The 18472-nt window shown below is 46.0% G+C and overlaps 4 protein-coding genes across 6 annotated transcripts in view; 1 reads left to right on the top strand and 3 right to left on the bottom strand.

Moving 5' to 3' along the window:
- Positions 1-18472, bottom strand: part of LOC144697062 (uncharacterized) — a 464933-nt gene that overhangs the window by 181225 nt on the left and 265236 nt on the right. The window lies entirely within an intron of this gene.
- Positions 1-18472, bottom strand: part of LOC144697305 (uncharacterized) — a 110967-nt gene that overhangs the window by 36772 nt on the left and 55723 nt on the right. The gene's annotated exons all lie outside the window — the stretch shown is intronic.
- Positions 1203-6604, top strand: LOC144697065 (uncharacterized). 2 transcript variants are annotated; one of them, XM_078568864.1, is made up of 5 exons: positions 1203-1243; positions 1873-1977; positions 2460-3065; positions 5345-5890; positions 5975-6604. In XM_078568864.1, the coding sequence occupies exons 4-5, from the start codon at positions 5427-5429 to the stop codon at positions 6462-6464; spliced, it is 954 nt and encodes a 317-aa protein (XP_078424990.1). In that variant the 5' UTR covers positions 1203-1243; positions 1873-1977; positions 2460-3065; positions 5345-5426; the 3' UTR covers positions 6465-6604. The 2 variants fall into 2 exon arrangements, with proteins under 2 accessions (XP_078424990.1, XP_078424991.1); XM_078568865.1 differs by lacking the exon at positions 2460-3065.
- On the bottom strand, positions 14706-18394 carry LOC144697069 (uncharacterized). Its single transcript, XM_078568870.1, has 2 exons — positions 18343-18394; positions 14706-15763 (listed from the first exon to the last, which is right to left on the bottom strand). Exon 2 carries the CDS (start codon positions 15657-15659, stop codon positions 14706-14708), a length of 954 nt encoding a protein of 317 aa, XP_078424996.1. The 5' UTR covers positions 15660-15763; positions 18343-18394.

Raw genomic sequence — 18472 nt, 5'->3', positions numbered from 1 at the left:
TAAGGAATGAGACAACAGTAACTGTCACCCTGTTCGACATGAAACTAAATTCATTCTTAATTCCTCATCAGCAACAATGTTAAACACAAAGATTCCAGCCGGGATTGATAAAAGCAAAATACTGCAGATGCTAGAAATCTGAAACAAAAACAGAAAACGAAGGAAAAACTCAGCAGGTCTAACAGCATCTGTGGGGAGAGAAACAGAGTTTACGTTTCGAGTCCGTATGACTCTTCTTCTGAGCCAGGATTGAACCGCGGACTTTCCTCATGTAAAGTAAACGTGATAATCACTGCACTGGAGAAATGAGTGTGAATCCCCCGGACAGAGGGGAACTGACCATCCATCTCTAGCTCTAATTCCCAAACAGAAAATGCTGCCAAGAATCAGCAAGTCAAAACGCAAACTGGAGGAACAGCACCTCATCTTCCGACTAGGCACTTTACAGCCTTCCAGACTGAATATTGAGTTCAACAATTTTAGATCTTGAACTCTCTCCTCCATCCCCACCCCCTTTCCGTTGCTTCCCCTTCCTTTTTGTTTTTTCCAATAATTTATATAGATTTTTCTTTTCCCACCTATTTCCATTATTTTTAAATGTATTTCCACCCATTGTTTATCTCTACCTTTTAGCCCTTTTAGTATTCCCCCACCCCCACTAGAGCTATCTGTACCTTGTCTGTCCTGCTTTCTACTCTTAATTAGCACATTCCTTTAGATAATATCACCACCTTCAACATCTCTTTGTCCTTTTGTCTGTGACATCTTTTGGTTATCTCCACCTAATACTGGCTGCTTGTCCCAAAACCCCCACCCCAACCCCCCCGCGCCTCCATACCAGCTTATATTTCACCCCTTTCCTATATTTATTTAGTTCTGTTGAAGGGTCATGAGGACTCGAAACGTCAACTGTGATCTCCTCCGCCGATGCTGCCAGACCTGCTGAGTTTTTCCAGGTATTTCTGTTTCTGTTTTTGTTTTGGATTTCCAGCATCCGCAGTTTTTTGCTTTTAGGCTGAGTCTGTGGCCGCTCTCAGCGTTTGAAACCGTCACAATGCCCGGGTGATTGACGGCAGCTCGGGACCAATAAAAACCAGGGGCGGGACAGGAGGACCGAGATGGAGCGTCTGGTCCTCCAACGAATCGGAGTGAATGAGGGGGCAGGGCTGGTCTTGTGACTGAAGCATGCGCAGTGAAGGTAATGGCGAGAGTGAGAGACGCTTCTTTCTTGGATCCGCAATAGGTAGATGGGGGCGGGGCATGGCGGGGCGGAGGGATTGATGGATCCGATGGGCCGGGAGGCTTCGTAAACATGTTGTGTAAACCGCGAACTCCGAAAAAAAAACTTACCGTTCCACCGTTTGTACCGAGTGGGGTAGCAGTTTCCAGTGATCGGGCAGGTTAACTGCCGCCATCTTTATTGATGGTCATCTGCAGGAGGCGCGTGAGCGGCCGCCATCTTTGTAGGAGGCAATGTTTTACTGACTGGGAGGAGCTTGTTACCCATAGTTCAGAATGGTGACAATTTGTCCATCAAGCTGCATTAGCCTTTGAGTCCCAATGTCTTATTGAGGAGGCAGAGAAAGAAAGAGAAGGAAGCAAATCCTGCTCTCCTAATCCCAATATCTCATGGAACATCCTACCCAATGTGTCCAAAGCTCTGTGCCTCTGTTTAATCACATGAAAACCCATGGCAGAAACTGACGACCCTGAGTAAACGTCATCCTTGAATCGAGGAACTGCTGATGACGATGAGAGGCAATAAGCAGCAGGGCGCATGCGCGGTCATCCTGGGCCAGATGGCAGGAGGGGAGAATGTTGTGAATTTCTATCCTGGACTGACAGTGATGGCTTTGTGAACTTTTTTCACAGAGTATTAGAAGAAAATTTTCAGACAGGAAACTCAAACCAAATATCACATCAACATCTGACAGAATCAGCAATTCATCAGGACCTGCACATTATCAGTCTTTGAGTGTAAGTATTGAATTCCAGGTCATTACCATTCGCTGTGTAAAATTTCTTCCTCTCATCTCCCCTGTAAATCTTGCCCAAAGCCTTAAATCTATGGTGAGTAACCTTTTCACAATCAGATAAATGGAACAGATTTTCTTTATCTACCTTACCTAAGCCTATTATAAACTTGTTCACCTCTATCAAATCTCCTCTCAATCTTCTTTGCTCCAAGGAGAACAGCCCCAGTTCCTTCAACCTAACATTACAAATAAAATTCACACCCCTGGAACCATTCTGGTAAATCTCCTCTGCACCTTCTCAAGGACCTTCACATCCTTCATAATGTGTGGTGATCACTGGTTTGCACAGACCCAGATGTTCTGTGTTCGTGTCTGTGATGTCATCACACGCTGACAATTGCTCAGTGACATCACCCAGCTCCCCGGGTCTTTCCTCAACTGGGAGATTTTTCTCTGACTCCAGTGCTTCTGATATCTTTCCAGCTGCAGTCTCCAGCAGGAGATTTTAATATTGAAAACAGTGAAATTATTTCAGAGGTGAGTATTTTTGACCATTCAGCTACCATTTAGAACTCTTAGTGCTGTACTTTGTTATCTGTGAGAGTTTCATGGCTCTAGGGCTGTGCAGCTCCTGTTCTGTGGACCTGAATCCATATATTGCTCTGTTTCACCTCTGCTCTTCCAGATCACCTCTCTCCCGTTCTCTAACATTCTCTGCCTCCTGTATTGGGTGTATTTTAGCTCTATTTGATATTTTATATTTTGCTTACCAGCTTTATCTTCCTACAATACTTTTCATAGTGAGGAATTCTTTTTCCTGTGCCATAGCCCATTTCTCTTCCGTTTCCAAGCTTATATTGACCACCAAATTCTACATCATTTTTATTCCCCATTATTCATTCTGCACAACCTGAAACATGAACTATTTTGCTTTCTCCACAGATACTGCCTGATCTACTGAGTAGTTCCAGCATTTGTTCTTTTTATTTCAGATTTCCAGCAGCTGCAGTATTTTGTGTTCCTTTTACTGCAAGCATTGCTCACATAACCGAGTCTACAAGCACACATTATGAACCGGCTTGTTGCCAGGTAGGCATTGGTTCAGAAGTTGGTTCTCAGCCTCCAGTGTTGGTCCTTTTTAATAGAATTGGAGAATCATTGAATGATTACATTACAGGCAGAGGCCATTTGATCCTTTGTGCCTATTCTGGTTCTCTGCAAAGACAGATCAGCTAGTCCCACTCCCCTGTCCTTTCTTCATAGCCCAGCAATATTTTTTCTCCTTAGATTTTTATCGAATTCCCTTTTTAAAGTCTTATTTGCAACAGTTTGGGCTGGAGGGGAGATGGAGGAGAATCTGCTCGATTTAACCCTGAGGACTTTGGAACTCAGTTGGACCCAGCAATTTCAAACTGAAATTATCAAGGGATGTAGATACTAGGGGAGATCAGGTTCCTAAATAAACACTGTCCATACAACATAAAAGGGTATTGTTTTTGGAACATACACATATTTTAAAAATTTAGTTTTGGGATCTGGATGCCGCTAACAAGACCAGCAGCATATATTGCCAATGCCCAGTTGCTCATAGCGAAGATGATGTTTGACCTTCTTACCTCTGCAGTCCGTGTGGTGAAGGTGATCTCATGGAGCTGTTAGGTGAGGAGTTACAGGATTTTGACCCAGCAATGATGAAGGAGCAGAGATATATGTCCAAGTCAGCGAGGGGTGATCTTACTGAAACGTAAACGATTCCGAGGGTGCTTGTCAGGGTAGATGTTGAGAAGATGTTTCCATTAGTGGGGGAATCTTGAACTAGGGGACATAGTTACAGAATAAGGGGACACTCATTTAAAACTGAGATGCGAAGGAATTTCTTCTCTCAGAGGGTAGTGAATATCTGGAATTCTCTACCCTAGAGAGTTGTGGACGCTAGATCACTGAAAGAATTTAAAGAGGAGGTAGATAGATTTTTGAAATATTGAGGAGTTGAGGGCTATGAGGAGCTGGCATGAATAAGGAGTTGAGGCCAGGGACAGATCAGCCATGATCTTATTGAATGGCTGGACAGGCTTGAGGGGCCGAATGGCCTACTCCTCTTACTTCTTATGTTCTCATAATTTCTATTTATATTGTGCCTTTAACGTAATAAAACTTTCCAAGACATTTCACAAAAATGTTGCAAAGAAACATTTGAACTGAGCCACATAAGTTGTTGTGAGGGAGCAGGGCAGCAAGTGTATGGCCAAAGAGGTAGTTTTGAGGATTATCTTAAAGGATGAGAGTGGTGTAGCAATGGGGAGAGGTTTAAGAATGAAATTCCAGAGTTTGGGGCCTAGGCAACAGAAAGGACGGCCACCAATCAGCAACACTCAAGAGGCCGAAATTAGATGAGTGCAATGATCTTGGAAGATTGTCTGTCTGGAGGAGATTACAGAGATAGGGAAGAATACAACCATGGAGGAAAATAAGGATGAAAATTTTTAAATTTTGGTGCTTCTTAAACAGGAGCCTTTGTAGGTCAGTGAGCACAGGGAGGATGGGTGAACAAGGCTTAGTATGAGTAAACACACAGGCAGCAGAGTTTTGGGTGACCTCAAGGTCACAGGGAGGTTGAATGTGGGAGGCCAGCGGGGAATGCGTCAGGATAGTTAAGTCTAGGGGTAACAAAGGAATGGATGACGGTTTCAACGGCAGATGAACTGAGATGAGGACAGAGTCGGACGATGTTACTGAGGTGGAAATGGGCGGTCTTGGTGATAATGTGGATTCGTGGCTGAAAGCTTATCTTGCTTGGGGTGAAATATTCTGCCATGGTTGTGAACAATCTGGTTCAGCCTCAGACAGTTGGCAGGGAGAGGGATGGAGTCGGTGGCTAAGGAGTGAAGTTTGTAGTGGGGACTGAAGACAAAGGCTTTGGTCTTCCCGGTACTTAAGTGAAGGAAATTTCTGTTAATCCAGTACTGGATGTCAGACCAGTCAGGACGATGAGTGACTTGGAGGGGAACTTGGGGTTGATGGTGTTCACATACACCTGATACCCTGGTCCTTTTAGCAGGTTCTGGGTTTGTTCCCTCTCTTTGACCCCCTGCCTGTCCCACCTCTCTCTCTATCTCTCTCTCTATCTCTCTCTCTCTCTCTCTCTCTCCTCCCATTGAGGCCAGTGTCTTGTGTAGGTCCACTCTGGGTGACAGGTTCCCTTCCCTGAAGCAGTTGGGTTTTTATGACAATCAGCAGTTTTCATAGTCACTTCTTCCTTGTGCCGGCCTCACAAATTACCAGATTCATTCATCTCCATTTCACAACCTGCCCTTGTGTTTTTGTGGGTTCTCTCTCACTCGCTTTTTTCTGTTTTAAATCACTTTCAGTCGTGAACCTCAAGCCAAACATCACATCAGGAGCTGACAGTCGCCCAATTTATCATAACTGGAATATCATCAGCCTTTGAACATGGAAGGAAAAAGCACCGTTCACATCGCGGAGAAACTGTACACGTGTTCTGTGTGTGGACGAGGTTTCAGACAATCAACAGGCCTGTCGAGACACAAGCGCATTCACACGGGGGAGAAACCGTGGACATGTGGGGACTGTGGGAAGAGATTCAATTACCCGTCTGACCTGGAAAATCATCGATGCAGTCACACTGAGGAGAGGCCGTTCACCTGCTCTATGTGTGGGAAGGGATTCACTCAGTCATCCAGCCTGCTGAGACACCAGCGAGATCACACTGGGGAGAGGCCATTTACCTGCTTTAAGCGTGGAAAGGGATTCACTCAGTTATCCAACCTGTTGGAACATGAGCAAATTCACACTGGGGAGAGGCCGTTCACCTGCCCTATGTGTGGGAAGGGATTCACTCAGTCATCCAGCCTGCTGAAACACCAGCGAGATCACACTGGGGAGAGGCCATTTACCTGCTTCGAGTGTGGAAAGGGATTCACTCAATTATCTAACCTGTTGGAGCACGACTGAATTCACACTGGGGAGAAGCCGTTTACCTGCTCCGAGTGTGGGAAGGGATTCACTCAGTCATCCCACCTGCTGACACACCAGCGAGTTCACACTGAGGAGAGACCTTTCAAATGCCCGGACTGCGAGAAGTGCTTTAAAAGTTCTGGGGAACTGAGGCGCCATCAACGTGTTCATACTGAGGAGAGGCCATTCAGGTGCTCTCACTGTGCGACTGGATTCAGGCGATCAGAACAACTCACTGTGCACCAGCGAATTCACACTGGGGAGAGGCCAGTCACCTGCATGGAATGTGGGAAGGGATTCACTCAGTTATCCACCCTGCTGAATCACCAGCGAATTCACACTGGGGAGAGGCCATTCACCTGCTCTGAGTGTGGGAAGGGATTCACTCAGTTATCCATCCTGCTGAATCACCAGCGAATTCACACCGGGGAGAGGCCATTCACCTGCTCTGAGTGTGGGAAGGGATTCACAACTTCATCCACACTGCTGACACACCAGCGAGTTCACAAGTAACTGCAGTGATGGATTTTGCTGTTAATCACATTCAGGACTGAACCATATTCATTGGGGTCTGTTTCTGCTGATGTTAATGAACTCCAGCCCAGTTATAGGGGATATTATTCTGGCAATAATTAAATAAATCAGCTTTGTGTTGAACACACAGCCTGTCGAATCTTTTTAGTATCTCTAATACAAGTTAGTTCCTTTTGAAGGGCTCTACCCTGTCTCCTCCATCCTCACCTCCAACAAGAAGTGTGAGGAGCTTACTTTCTTTGTCACTAAGATTGGAACAATCCGATCAGCTGCCTCTGCTGCTTCCCTCTTTCCCACTAGCCCACCGGTCTCTACAGTTCCTCCTTGACCAAGCCCTGAAATTGCATCTTTCTCCAGTTTCTCTTCTATCTCCTGTCGATCCATGTCAGAGCTCATCTTGTCCATGAGACCCGCATCCAAGTCCCTCGATCCTATTCTCATTAAACTGCTGACCATCCAACTTGCCCATGTTAGCTGATATTGTTAACAGTTCTCTCTCTCTCCTGTCACCCTCACCTTGAAATGCACCACTGTCATCATCCTGAGAGAAACCAACCCTTGACTCCACAGTCCTCGCAAACTACCACCCCATCTCCAACCTCCATTTGCAAAGAACTGCAAAGTTCTTAAATTTGGTGTCTCGCCAAGGATCTATCCTTGGACCCTCCTATTTCTCATCTTCATGCTGCTACTAGGCAACATCATCCAAAAGCACCGTGTTAGTTTTCACATGTACACTGACAACACCCAGCTCCACCTCAACACCATCCCTCTCCATTCCTCCACTGTTACTAAACTATCAAACTGCTTATCCCACATCCAGTCCTGGATGAGCAGAAATTTCTTCCAATTAAAAGTTGGAAAGACCAAAGCCATTGTCTTCAGTCACCGCGACAAATTCCGTTCCCTAACTACTGAGTCCATCTCTCTCCCTGGGAACTGTCTGAGACTGAACCACACTCTTCACAATCTTGGTATCAGATTTGACCTCAAGATGAGTTCCTGACCACATATCCACACCTTCACTAATACCAGATATTTCAATCTCCCTATCGTCACCTGTCTCTGCCCCACTCCAGTTCATCTGCTGCTGAAACCCTCATCCATGCCTGTGTTACCTTTAGACTTGACGATTCCAATACATTCCTGACCAGACTCTCATATTCACCCCACACCCACCTGGAAACGTGAGATTGTCCAAAACTCTGCTGCCCATGTGCTTTCTCACGCCAATTCCCGTTTACCCATCACTCCTATGTTCTCTGCTCTACATTGGCCACTGGTTAAAACTTGGTTTTGACCAAATCCTGATTTTAAAATTGTAGCCTTGTTTTCAAATTCCTCTATGGCCCCATCCCTCCCAATCTTTGAAATCTCCAGCCTCACACCCTTTGAGATATCTGCTCTCCTCTTATTCTGGGACCTTCAACATCCTGATTTTAATTATTCCACCATTAGTAGCTGTACCCAGGCATAAAGTTCCCTCCCTAACCCACTCCGCTCCTCCAGCTCTCCTGATTAAAGATGCTCATTAAAATCTACCTCTCCAATCAAGGTTTTGGCCATCTACATTAATAATGTCCTATGTAACTCAGTGCCAATTTTTTTCTTTATGAAATTCCTCTGAAGCACTTGGGATGTTTTATTACACTAATCGTGTTATATAGATACCAGTTACTGTTTCACGACAGCCAGTTTGTGCACAGTAAGATTCCACAAACAGGAATCAGACCAGTGACTGATTAATCCAGTTTTTTTTGGTGGTGATAGTTAAAGCACGAGTATTGGTCCCACTGCACCAGGAGAACTCCCCTGTGGACAGTTTGTGGAGTTGTTGAGGTCTCCTGAGCTGAGAGTGGAGCTGATTGAGCTGCCGGGCCTGAAGTGTACCTTGAAGAACTGCTGTCTGGGATCATTCCTCTTAATTCACTGACTCCCAGTTGGAGTTTTTCTACAGTAAACTAGTTAACTTTGAATATCAATCCCAATTTAATCTTTGGGTCAAAACTTTTAATCAGCTGTAAAAGAAAGTTCTCGTGTTCATTTAGCACCTTTCACATCCTCAGAACATCTCAGTGATTCACAGTCAATGATGCATTTGGAAGGACAAATGAGAGGCAGTATAAACTAAATGGTACAATTTTAAACAGAATGCAGGAACAGAGTGACCTGGGAGTGTATGGACACAAACCTTTGAATCCGTCAGGACATGTTGATCAATTGTTTATAAAAATATAACGGGAACCTCGGTTTACTAATGGGGACATGGAGTGGAAAAGCAGGGCAGTTATCCTAAATCTTTATAAATCACTGATCAGCTGTAGTCTTGTGCTCAATTCTGAGCACCACACTTTGGGAAAGATGCCTAGGCCTTCGAGAGAGTGCAGGGAAAATTTACCAGAATTGTATTAGGGGTGAGAGGTTTCAGTTATGTGGAGGGACTGGAGAAACTGAAATTGTTCTCTTTAGAGCAGAGAAGGTTAAGGACTGATTTAATAGAAGTGTGGAAATTATTTTTTAGGAGTTTTCATTTACATTGGGAGAAATTGTTTCCATTGGCAGGGTGGTTGGTGTGTCCGCAGGTTGAGTGAGTAGTGAATCTCTTCCCACACTCAGTGCAGGTGAATGGTTTCTCTTCAGTGTGAGTGAGTTGGTATTTCATCAGATCTTTAGAGCTTTTAAAACTCTTCACACAGTGAGAACAATTAAAAGGTCTCTTATCAGAGTGAACAACTTGATGGGCAATGAGGCTGGACACACAAGTGAATCCTTTCCTACAAATGGAGCAGATGGACAGAATCTCCTTGATGTGAACTTGTGGGTTGTAGGGATTGAACTCCTTACTTACAACAGGATCGGATGTGACAATAAAGTTCAGTTATGGAGCAGCTTTATTAAGAGAAAGGCAGGACAAACTTCTGGACTAAAGGTAAAGTTCAAGCAGTGATTTACAGAATAATGTGAGCTCTATACTTCCCGTGTCGTATCTGGACAGCAGAGCGCACTTCTTTCCCCATAGCTTCTGGTTTTCGTGTGGAGTTTCCAGCTTTCTTGCTTCTTTCTTATTTCTTTGTCTTCTTCCCTTTGTTCTTTTCTCCACTACATCAAACCCCTTGAGAGGACTGTTCTTATGCTGGAAACCTCCCCCCCCCCAAACTGGCTCCCCTGAGGCCACCAATCAGAACTGTCCATGTACATTTCACTACACAATCATGTGGCTCTTGTCCAATCACAGGTGTGTTCATCTGAACAGCTCCTATTGAGAGTTCTCGTATTAAGGGGAAAGATCACAGATGAAGCTTTTAAAAAGCGACAATGCAGCCCTGAAAATCAGTGACATTTCCAGAATATTAAACTTCAGCCTGTTACAGTTTTGTTAACATCAGCAGAAACAAACCAATTATTGTCAGACTATTGATCCCGGGTGTGATTAACAGCAGCAAAAACAGCAGAATCCAACCCCTGTAATCAATTGTGAACCCGCTCGTGTCTCAGCAGATGTTGTGACTGAGTGAATCCCGTCCCTCACAAGGAGCAGGTGAACGGTCTGTCTCCGATGTGAACTCGCTGATGTGTCAGCAGTTGGGATAACCAAGGGAATCCCTTCCCACACAAGGAGCAGATGAACGGTCTGTCCCCAATGTGAACTCGCTGATGTGTCAGCAGTTGGGATGACCAAGGAAATCCCTTCCACACACGGAGCAGGTGAACGGCTTCTCCCCAGTGTGAGTATGTTGGTGTTCACCGAGGTCGGTTGACTGCCTGAAACTCTTTCCGCAGGAAGTACAGCTGAATGGATTCTCCTTTGTGTGCATTCGGTGGTGTTACCAGAGGGTGAATACCTCAGTGAATCCCTTCCCACGCAGAATCACACAGGACAGAAGAGGCCCTTCGGCCCATCGAGTCTGCACCGACACGTGAGAAACACTTGACCTACCTAATCCCATTTACCAGCACTTGGCCCATCGCCTTGAATTTTATGATGTGCCAAGTGCTCATCCAGGTACTTTTTAAAGGATGTGAGGCAACCTGCCTCCAACACCCGCCCAGGCAGTGCATTCCAGACAGTCACCACCCTCTGGGTAAAAATGTTTTTCCCCTCATTCCCCGCTAAACCTCCTGCCCCTCACCTTGAACTTATGTCCCCTCGTGACTGACCCTTCAACTAAGTGGAACAGATGCTCCCTCTCCACCCTGTCCATGCCCCTCATAATCTTGTACACCTCGATCAGGTCGCCCCTCAGTCTCTGCTCCAACGAAAACAACCCAAGTCTATCTAACCTCTCTTCATAACTTAAATGTTTCATCCCAGGCAACATCCTGGTGAATCTCCTCTATACCCCCTCCAGTGCAATCACATCCTTCCTATAATGTGGTGACCAGAACTGCACACACTACTCCAGCTATGGCCTCACCAAGGTTCTATACAACTCCAACATGACCTCCCTACTTTTGTGATCTATGCCTCGATTGATAAAGGCAAGTGTCCCATATGCCTTTTTCACCACCCCACTAACATGCCCCTCCGCCTTCAGACATCTATGTACACACACACCAAGGTCCCTTTGTTCCTCAGAACTCCCTAGTGTCATGTCGTTCATTGAATACTTCCTTGTCAAATTACTCCTTCCAAAGTGTATCACCTCACACTTTTCAGGGTTAAATTCCATCTGCCACTTATCTGCCCATTTGACCATCCCGTCTATATCTTCCTGTAGCCCAAGACATTCAACCTCACTGTTAACTACCCAGCCAATCTTTGTGTCATCCACAAATTTACTAATCCTACCCCCCACATAGTCATCTATGTCGTTTATATAAATGACAAATAATAAGGGACGCAGCACAGATCCCTGTGGTCCGCCACTGGACACTGGGTTCCAGTCACTGAAGCAAAAGCATATCCTTGCAACAACTCCCACACACGAAGCAAGTGAATGGTCTCCCACCCGTGTCAATCTGCTGGTGTTCAGTGAGGATGGATGAAGACTTGAACCTCTCTCCACAGGTTGTGCAGCTGAATGGCTTCTTCTCAGTGTGAACTCGCTGGTGTGACTGAAGGCCGGATGACCGAGTGAATCCCATCCCACACACGGAACAACTGAATGGCTTTTCCCCATTGTGAATGCATTGATGAATTTCCAGCCTGGATGAAGAATTGAAACCTTTACCATATTCCTCCCAGTTCCATGGTTTCTCCATGGTGCCGGTGTCCTTGTGTCTCTTCAGATTGGACAATCAGTTGAAGCCTCGTCCACACACAGAACACGTGTATGGTTTCTCCCCACTGTGAATGGTGTGATCTTTATTCAGGCTGTGTAACTAAAGCTCTTTCCACAGTCAGTACACTGGAACACTCTCACTCGGGTGTGCATGTCTTGGTGATTTTCCAGTCATACTGATGATTGAAACATTTCCCCACAGGCAGAACAGACAAACATTTCTCCATCCACATTGAAAGGCTGATGATCTTCAGGTCCTGATGAATCGAGTGACTCTGTCAGATCATGCTGTGGTGTTCGGTTTGAGCCTCCTGCCTGTAAAACCCGTTCTAATATCCTGGAATAGGAGTTTACAAAACTCATCGCTGTAAAGACAGGATAGAAATTCTAAACAGACAATTTTAGTTTCTATGGAACATGGTTTCCTCTCTTGTTCCTGCAAGGCGGCAAACCCTCATCCCACACACTCTTCCTCCTCCCTGTGCTGGAATCCAAAACGCAGGGTGACCAAATGTACAGGATTTTACAGAATTGTCCTGTGTTCAGCTGTCCTGGGCTTCCTGGTGCCAGAACACTGTTTGTCCCTTAAATTGGACCTTTGTGGTCATGCCTCATGCAGAACACTGTCCCTTACTGTTTCTGTGCTCCAACAGCTCTGTCAGCCAATTCACCCCATTCCTCTGCGCCTCACCAGCTCTGGCAGCATCCCAACCAAGACCCTCCCACCCACTCATACGGACTCCCATGGCAGGTTGTCCCTTAATTTTCTCCATGAGATATGGTCATCCTGCCAAACCCATCATACCATCTCCACCATTCCTCTCCTCACTCCCAGTTTATCCCTCTCTCTAATCTAGCTGGGTTCTGTTCTCAAGTCCCTGTGTGGAGAGTGAGAATATAATCAATGAATTCATCATTTTCTCTCCTGGTCACTGGGACCATGAAGCCCCACCCACTCTCTGCTGCATCACCAAGATGGCCGCACACAGATAAATTAAACCAAAGAACTTTCCTAACTCCCACAGCCTATCTAAATGACGTGATATACCAAGGATGGTCCAAACAGAAATGTAAATTAACTGTCTTTTACCGTAAAAACAACCCCTTTGATTTTTTGACCCACGTGGCTAATTTATATCTCTAATGGTGAGTTCCAAAGACTCACAGCCCTCTGAGGGAAAAAAATTTCTCCTCATCTCTGTCTTAAATGAGCAACCCCTTATTTTTAAACAGTGACTCCTAGTTCTAGATTCTCCGACAGGAGGAAACATCCTCTCCACATCCACCCTGTCAAAACCCTCAGGATCTTAAACATTTCAATTAAGTCACCTCTTATTCTTCTAAATTCCAGCGGATACAAGCCTAACCTGTCCAAGCCAAACCTTGATGGGAGGGGAGGCGGTGGCACAGTGGTATTGTCACTGACTAGTATTCCAGAGACCCAGGGTAATGCTCTGGGGACTCGGGTTTGAATCTTACCACGGCAGATGCTGGAATTTAAATCCAATAAAATATCTGGAGTTCAAAGTCTGTTGATGACCATGAAACCATTGCCGATTGTTGTAAAAACCCATCTGGCTCACTAATGCCCTTTACTGTGCAATCCTTACCTAGTCTGGCCTGCATGTGACTCCAGACCCACAACAATGTGGTTGACTCTGAAATGCCTCTGAACAAGGGCAATTAGGGATGGGCAACGAATGCTGGCCAAGCTAGCGACGTCCACATCCCATGAACAAATGAAAAAAAAAGCTTTTCCTCATAAGACAACCCACCCATTCCTGGTATTAGTCTAGTAAACCTTCTCTGAACTGCTTCTAACACATTGACATCTTTCCTAAATAAGGAGAACAGTACTGTACACAATACTGTAGATGTTTTTTGTTCATTCATTCATGGGATGTGGGCTTCGCTGGCTGGGCCAGCATTTATTGCCCATCCCTAGTTGCCCTTGAGAAGGTGGCGGTGAGCTGCCTTCTTGAACCGCTGCAGTCCATGTGGTGTAGGTACACCCACAGTGCTTTTAGGAAGGGAGTTCCAGGGTTTTGACCCAGCAACAGTGAAGAACGGCGATATATTTCTAAGTCAGGATAGTGACTTGGAGGGGAACTTCCAGGTGGTGGTATGCCCATCTATCTGCTGCCCTTGTCCTTCTAGATGATAGCGGTTGTGGGTTTGAAAGGTGCTGTTGAAGGAGCCTTGGTGAATTCTTGCAGTGCACCTTGCAGATGGTACACACTGCTGCTACTGTGCATCGGTGGTGGAGGGAGTGAATGTTTGAGGATGTGGTGCCAATCAAGCAGACTGCTTTGTCCTGGATGGTGTAAAGTTTCTTGAGTGTTGTGGGAGCTGCACTCATCCAGGCAAGTGGGGAGTATTCCAACACACTCCTGACTTGTGCCTTGTAGATGGTAGACAGGCTTTGGGGAGTCAGGAGGTGAGTTACTCGATGCATGATTCCTAGCCTCTGACCTGCTCTTGTAGCCACAGTATTTATATGGCTGGTTCAGTTCAGTTTCTGGTCAATGTAAGCCCCCAGGATGTTGATCGTGGGGGATTCAGTGACGGTAATGCCTTTGAACATCAAGGGCCAATTGTTGGATTCTCTCTTGTTGGAGATGGTCATTGCCTGACACTTCTGTGGTGTGAATGTTACTTGCCACTTGTCAGCCCAAATCCGGATATTGTCCAGGTTTAGCTGCATTTGGACATGGACTGTGAAGGATCCTATGGCCACTATTTGGAAGGAGAGGAGGAGAGTTCTCCCCTGTGAGGCCAATATTTCACCCTCAACCAATGTCACTAAAAACAGATCATCTCTGGTCATTATCACATTGCTGTTTGTGGAGGCTTATTGCACACAGAGATGTCTTCACAATTGTCAACTCCAGCCCGGATACTGTGGTTAGCAACAACAGCATCAACACTTCCCCAATATCCTAATTAACAAGGTTCACTCATGAATCTGATTAACAGCAGCAGAGTCAGAGCAGTGCAGTCACATGTGAACTCGCTGGTGTTTCCCCAGGTTGGATGATCGATTAAATCCCTTCCCACACATGGAGCAGGTGAAGGGTCTCTCCCCGGTGTGAACTCGCTGGTGTGTCAGCAGTGCTGATGATTGTGTGAATCCCTTCCCGCACTTGGAGCAGGTAAACGGCCTCTCCCCAGTGTGAATGCGCTGGTGGCTCAGCAGGTGGGATGATCGTGTGAATCCCTTTCCACATTCAGAGCAGGTGAATGGCCTCTCCTCAGTGTGAACTTGTTGGTGTGTCAACAGGTTGGATGACTGACTGAATCCCTTCCCACACTTGGAGCAGGTGAATGGCCTCTCCCCAGTGTGAGTGCGTTGGTGTGTAGTGAGGTGAGACGATTGCCTGAAGCCAGTCCCGCAGTGAGAGCATCTGAACGGTCTCTCATCAGTGTGAATACGTTGATGATATTGCAGATCCCCAGGAGTTTTGAAGCACTTCCCACAGTCTGAACATTTAAAAGGTCTCTCGTCAGTGTGAACTCGTTGGTGTGTCAGAAGGTGGGGTGATGTCCTGAACCTCTTCCCACACTGTGAGCAGCTGAATGGTGCGTACCTGGTGTGAATGTGCTGGTGCACCCTCAGTCCGTGTAGGTTTTTGAAGCTCTTTTCACAGTTGGGACATTTAAACTCTCTCTTGTCAGTGTGAACTTGCTGGTGTTTCAGCAGGTGGGATGAGAGAGTGAATCCTTTTCCACACACAGAACAGGTGAACGGCCTCTCCCCAGTGTGAAGTCGCTGGTGCCTCTGAAGACAGACTAACTGAATGAATCCCTTCCCACACACAGAGCAGATGAATGGCCTCTCCCCGGTGTGATTGCGTCGATGAGTTTCCAGCTCAGACGGGGATCTGAATCCCTTCCCACAGTCCCCACATTTCCAGGGTTTCTCCCTGGTGTGAACGGTACTTTTTGCTTCCATGTTCAAAGGCTGATAATATTCAGGTCCTGATGAATCGAGCGACTCTGGCAGATTTTGATGTGATGTTTGGTTTGACTTTCCCAACTGAAAATCTTTCTAATACCCTGTAAAATGAATTTAAAACAAACAAGGAAATATGAAACAGAACCCACAAAAACACAAAGGCAGGCTGTGAAATTGAGCTGAATGAATCTGGTAATTTGTGGGGCTGACACTAGGAAAAAATGACCATGAAAACTGCTGGATTGTCATAAAAACCCAACTGGCTCACCAATGTCCTTCAGGGAAGGGAACCTGCCTCCCAGTCTGGGCCTACACAAGACTCTGGCCTCTATGGGAGAAGAGAGAGAGGTGGAGGAGGGGAAAAGGAGATGGATTCCATAGATCTGCAATTCAACCAGAATTTTTGATAGAATCTCCCAAACCCATGACCCCCACCACCTGGAAAGACAAGAGCAGCTGGTGCATGGGGAAATCATCAGCTCCAAGACACACTGTAGTGAGTTCACACTGGGGAGAGGCCGGACACCTGCTCCACGTGTGAGAAGGGGTTTAATCGATTATCCAACCGGCTGAGACACCAGCGAGTTCAGCAGTGACTCCAGGGGTTGGATTCTGCTGTTAATCTCATCCAGGACTGAACCATGTTCATTCTGATAGTTTGGGCTTGTTTCTGCTGATGTTAATAATCTCTATAACTGGACTGGTGATTTAATATTCTGGAAATCGGCTTGTTTTACTTTGTAACCCTTACTCTTCAAATAAAGCATCTTTCTTCAGCCTACAACAAACAGTGATTTACTTGTAATTTTTTCCATTTAGTTTCTTTATTCAGTGCTCATCATGTGGTCTGCATTTACTTCGGGAAGTTCAAACACAGATTGGGTGATCACTTTGTTGAACAACCTCTGTTCAGTCTGTGAGCTTGACCCTGAGCTTCCAGTCACTTGTCAATTTAATTCTCCGCCCCACTCCCACTCTGACTTCTCTGTCCTTGGCCCCCTGAACTGTTCCAATGAAACTCAGTGGGAGCTCGAGGAACAGCAGCTCATCTTTTGATTCGACACTTTACAACCTTCCAGAACTCAACATCAAGTTCAGCAGTTTCCGCACCAACAGGGAGTTGCCAGGATTGGGAACTCTTGAGCTGAAAAGGTGCTGGAACCTGATTCTATAAGGAATTTTAAAAGGATTTGAGAATGAGGAGCTTACTGATTACAGAGTGTGGATTTGTGGGTCTAAACATGACTGCTCTTTCAAAGAGACAGCAGAAGCACAAAGGGTTGAATGGCCTCTTTCTGTGGTGTAAGTTTCTATGATTCTAGGAGATGGCTGTTTAGCCCCTCGTGTCTGTTCCACCGTGAAATGAGATCATGGGTTATCTGTGATCTAACCTTATATGCCTGCCTTTGCCCCATATCCATTAACACCTTTGGTTAACAAAGATCGTTCAATGTTAGATTTAACATTAACATTGATCTCACATCAACTGCTGTTTGTGGAACAGAGTTCCTCACTTCTACCTCCCTTTGTGTGTAGAAGTGTTTGTTAACTTCACTCCTGAAAGGTCTGGCTCTCTCATGTTTACACTATGCCCCCAGTCCCAGATTCCCCAACTGGTGGAAATTGTTTTTCTCTATCTATCCAATCAGTTCCAATTAATATTTTGAAAACTTTGATCAAATCACCCCTTAATCTTCTAAATTCCAGGGAATACAACCCAACTTTGTGTCATCTCGCCTCACAATTTAACTCTTGGAGTCCAGGTATCATTCATTGAAATCTGTGCTGCAGTCCCTCCAAGGACAATATATCCTTCCTGAGGTGTGCTGCCCAGAAATGAACACCGTTCTCCAGCTGTGGTCTGACCAGGGTTTTGTGTGTCCAGGTACTTTTCCAGTCGCAGTAATACCTGAAATTAAATGATCAGGAGAGATGACTGAAACTCGGATTGTGTTTCCAGGAATTTATCCAAGATAGAGAGAAATTATTTCTGTTAACTGAGGAGTTGTGGACCAGGGACATAGTCTAAAAATTGTGGCCAGGTCTTTCAGAGTGAAATGAGATAACAATTGTTGACACAAAGGCTGGGAAAAGTTTGGAATTCTCTCCCACAAATGACAATTGCCTCACCAATATGGCCAACCATTCACCACCACCCCCACCACCCCCTCCCGAGATGGTGACAGGCAGTTGCCTGCATAAGCCAGGCCTCTTACCAGGGTTTCCAGTCCCACAGCCACCATGTTTTTTAATTCTATTATGGGATGCGGGCGTTGCCCATCCCCAACAGCCCTGGAACTGAGTGGCTTGCTGGACCGTTTCAGAGTGAATCACTTCACTGATCAGATTTCCTTCCCTGAAGGGGCGCAGGTGAACCAGATAAGGTTTTAAAACAACCCATGATAGTTTTATGGTCACTATTTCCGAGCCGAGATTTATATTCCAGATTTAGTCACTGAATTGAACCCATATCCTCAGAACAGGGTCTCTGGGTTTCTAGCCCAGTGACATTATCACTAGGCCACCGTCTCCCCGTCCTCCGAGCTCGCGCGCGGTTTCCAGGCTCCCCCCCAATTCACAATCTCCACCCGCCCTCTGAGCTCGCGCGCGGTTTCCAGGCTCCCCCCGGTTCATAATCTCCACCCGCCCTCTGAGATCGCGGGCGGTTTTCATTTCTCACCCTTTGTGATCTTAACCCGACCGCCTTCTTCCGGCTCCGATTCCAGTACTGCGCATGCTTCAGTCGCAGCCTAGCCCCGCCCCTCCATCACTCCGATTGGCTCGAGAACCAGCCGCTGCCGCGGATACGC

This window comes from Cetorhinus maximus, chromosome 23 (genome assembly GCF_964194155.1).
Source record: "Cetorhinus maximus chromosome 23, sCetMax3.hap1.1, whole genome shotgun sequence".
Classification (NCBI taxonomy): domain Eukaryota; kingdom Metazoa; phylum Chordata; class Chondrichthyes; order Lamniformes; family Cetorhinidae; genus Cetorhinus; species Cetorhinus maximus.
The sequence above is the reverse complement of the archived record's forward strand: the minus strand, read 5'-3'. Positions and strand labels throughout refer to the sequence as shown.

Excerpts from the sequence above, each read along its gene's own strand:
- LOC144697065 (XM_078568865.1), top strand. The coding sequence starts at position 5,427 with ATGGAAGGAAAAAGCACCGTTCACATCGCGGAGAAACTGTACACGTGT. Across the intron at positions 5,891-5,974 it reads ACTGGGGAGAGGCCATTTAC|CTGCTCCGAGTGTGGGAAGG; the intron begins CTGCTTCGAGTG and ends GAAGCCGTTTAC.
- LOC144697069 (XM_078568870.1), bottom strand. The coding sequence starts at position 15,659 with ATGGAAGCAAAAAGTACCGTTCACACCAGGGAGAAACCCTGGAAATGT.